Source organism: Penaeus chinensis, chromosome 4, assembly GCF_019202785.1.
Source record: "Penaeus chinensis breed Huanghai No. 1 chromosome 4, ASM1920278v2, whole genome shotgun sequence".
Taxonomy (NCBI): domain Eukaryota; kingdom Metazoa; phylum Arthropoda; class Malacostraca; order Decapoda; family Penaeidae; genus Penaeus; species Penaeus chinensis.
This window is the reverse complement of record NC_061822.1, coordinates 41,704,654-41,707,153: the sequence shown is the minus strand read 5'-3', so window position 1 is coordinate 41,707,153 and position 2,500 is coordinate 41,704,654. Positions and strand designations below refer to the sequence as shown.

The window sequence follows — 2,500 nt, the reverse complement described above, 5'->3', positions numbered from 1 at the left end:
GTATGTTTGTATCTATGAATATGTCTGTCTGTCAGTCTGTTTCTAGATTGGTAGGTAGGTATGCATGTATGTAAGCATATATACATGCATGTACACCCAAAATAACCTCCATACTGTTTGTCCTAGATCGATCAAATATTTCATATTTTCGCGCTACAAAAGATAAAAAAAAATGTGACGTAGACGGTGACATCATACCGATGACGTCATCGGGCCAGCTGTTCAGCCCAAACAATCCTTTGTCGCGTAGATGAAGGTTGTTTGTGGTTTAAAGTACATTTGAGACGTAGATGCTTCCGCTGGCGCAGTTTTGAAGTAGGTGTTTCAGTAATTTTGCAGTTGATGGGCTTGTTCTGAGGGTCGTGTTAGCGTAGCAACTGTGGGAAAATAGTAAACATATTTCCTGCTTCATGACTTCTTTTCATCGAATTCAAAATATATATATTTTTTTTGTTTTCCTTATCAGCTGTTCAGGGTCTTTGGAGGAGGATTATTTTCTTGAGACATTTTGCGCTTTGCGATTATCAGGAACTGCTCTTGGAAGGTGTTATTGTGTGTAAGAAATACTCTTTGCATTAAATAAATGTGAAAGGCAAATCTGCTTTCCTGCTGGAGAAGGGATCTGTGTCGCATATAACTAGAGAGTGAAAAGTACCCATTTTTCCTTACAAATTCTACTAAATGATCCCCAAATTTTGAATAAGTCCTTGATGCAGAGAGTATAGAACGTGTGTTTATTACAACATATGTTGAAGTTAAGTTGCTTTTATTATCCAATATGTTATTTTGGTAGCTGCTTAGAGGGCACCCTATGTCCACCTTCAACACGACCTTCATGCCTGTCACCTCCAGCAAAGCCAACAGATCTCTGCCTTGAATCAGGCAAGTTAGAGCAAAAAAAAGTTTCTGGTGAAGTTGGATAAATTAACCGTGATAATCACTAAAAAAAGTTCCTCATTGAAGGGCTTTGCCGAGGTTATCTTGCTTTCTGCTCTTTGTCTGGGCATTCCAGTTAATCTATTGTCAGTTCTTGAGACTCTCTAGGAAGTCTGCAAAATCATGTGAAATTTGACTGGATATTTAGGCAATCATCATATTTATCTTTGGTCGTATCTTTGATTTACAAAAAATATATTAGGTCGTTGAAGCACTTGGCCTTCTGAGTTCCAAAATATGGCTTTGGTATAAAAGTTAGCCTTCATGTGAAGTTAAAAAAAAGTATCTCATGTGCACATACCTTCTCTAGTAGTTTGGAAAAAAAAAATCTAAGGGGTTGTATATATGTTGTAGACATCTTCATGTAAGTCAAAATCATGGCTCTTAGAGAGAAATGGTCAGTAACATGCCCTCTAAGCTGGTTTGGCGTGCATCTGTTTTGCACTTGTGTGGTGTGGTAAATCTAATCTCATATTTAAGATTGAATTTGACAAGGAAAATGTCTCTTGTTTGGAAAATTTATTGCAAAATTTATTTCTGTGTCTTGGACCAACTTTAAGTTTATTATTCATAGTTATCAGTTATTGGAATGAATGTAGGATTAAAAGAAAGACTGGTAATAACTTTCATCAGTAATTTCATTATATCAAAGTAATGCTAATAAAGATATATTCTCATTAAAATGATGTAAACACTTTAGAGTCCATTTCTAAATTTTTAAGGGGAGTTTTGGAAAATCTTTCAGCGGTTATTTTAGTTACTTATTTTGGAACTAGAGACGGATATTTTGTTACTTTCTTCTCACCACTCCTCTCCTTGGCAGGTTATGTGGTGATGCAGCCAAGTGGGCTGGATGGGCGGCTGCCGGTGTTCGTGTTCCCTCCATCCGTCACGGTGTACCTGGCCGACCCCAGCACGCACAAGCAGATTGTTACCCTCTATAACCCCTATGATTTCACCATCTCCTATCAAGGTATCGGTGACTTGATTTTTTTTCCTTTTCCTTTTGTTTTATTTCCTCCTCCTCTCCTTTTTCTTCTTTTCTTTGTCTTCTTGTCAGTGATTTTTTTCTTTTCTTTGTCTTCTCTTCAATGATTTTCTTCTTTGTTTTATTGCTATTATTACCATTATCATCATCATTATTGTTGTTATCATTTCATTAGTTTTCTTTCTTTGTTACAATTATTTATTTTATTATGATAAACATTTTTACTGTTTTAATCCTTTTCTTCTTTTCCTTTTCCTTTCTTTGTTATCTTCCTTACAATTCACATTGTCATCTTTGCTTTATTATCATTGTTATTCCTTCCTTTCTTCTTCTTCTTCTTCTTCTTCTTCTTCTTCTTCTTCTTCTTCTTCTTCTTCTTCTTCTTCTTCTTCTTCTTCTTCTTCTTCTTTTTCATATTTTTCATATTTTTCTTCTATTCTTTGTGTGTGTGTGTGTGTGTTTGTGTGTGTGTGTGTGTGTGTGTGTGTGTGTGTGTGTGTGTGTGTGTGTGTGTGTGTGTGTGTGTGTGTGTGTGTGTGTGTGTGTGTGTGTGTGTGTTTCTTTTCTTTGCTTTAT

At 35.9% G+C, this 2,500-nt stretch overlaps 1 protein-coding gene across 5 annotated transcripts in view; it reads left to right on the top strand.

Annotated features, from left to right (window-relative positions):
* Window positions 1-184: 184 nt before the first annotated feature.
* The window catches only part of LOC125024934 (motile sperm domain-containing protein 1-like), an 8,884-nt gene continuing 6,568 nt past the window's right edge, over window positions 185-2,500 (top strand). The window contains exons 1-3 of one of the 5 annotated variants that reach the window (XM_047612722.1): window positions 361-390; window positions 794-882; window positions 1,760-1,909. In XM_047612722.1, the coding sequence (XP_047468678.1) occupies window positions 1,771-1,909 (139 nt within the window). In that variant the 5' untranslated portion in view covers window positions 361-390; window positions 794-882; window positions 1,760-1,770. The other 4 variants (XM_047612718.1, XM_047612720.1, XM_047612721.1 and 1 more) reach the window with 4 other exon arrangements.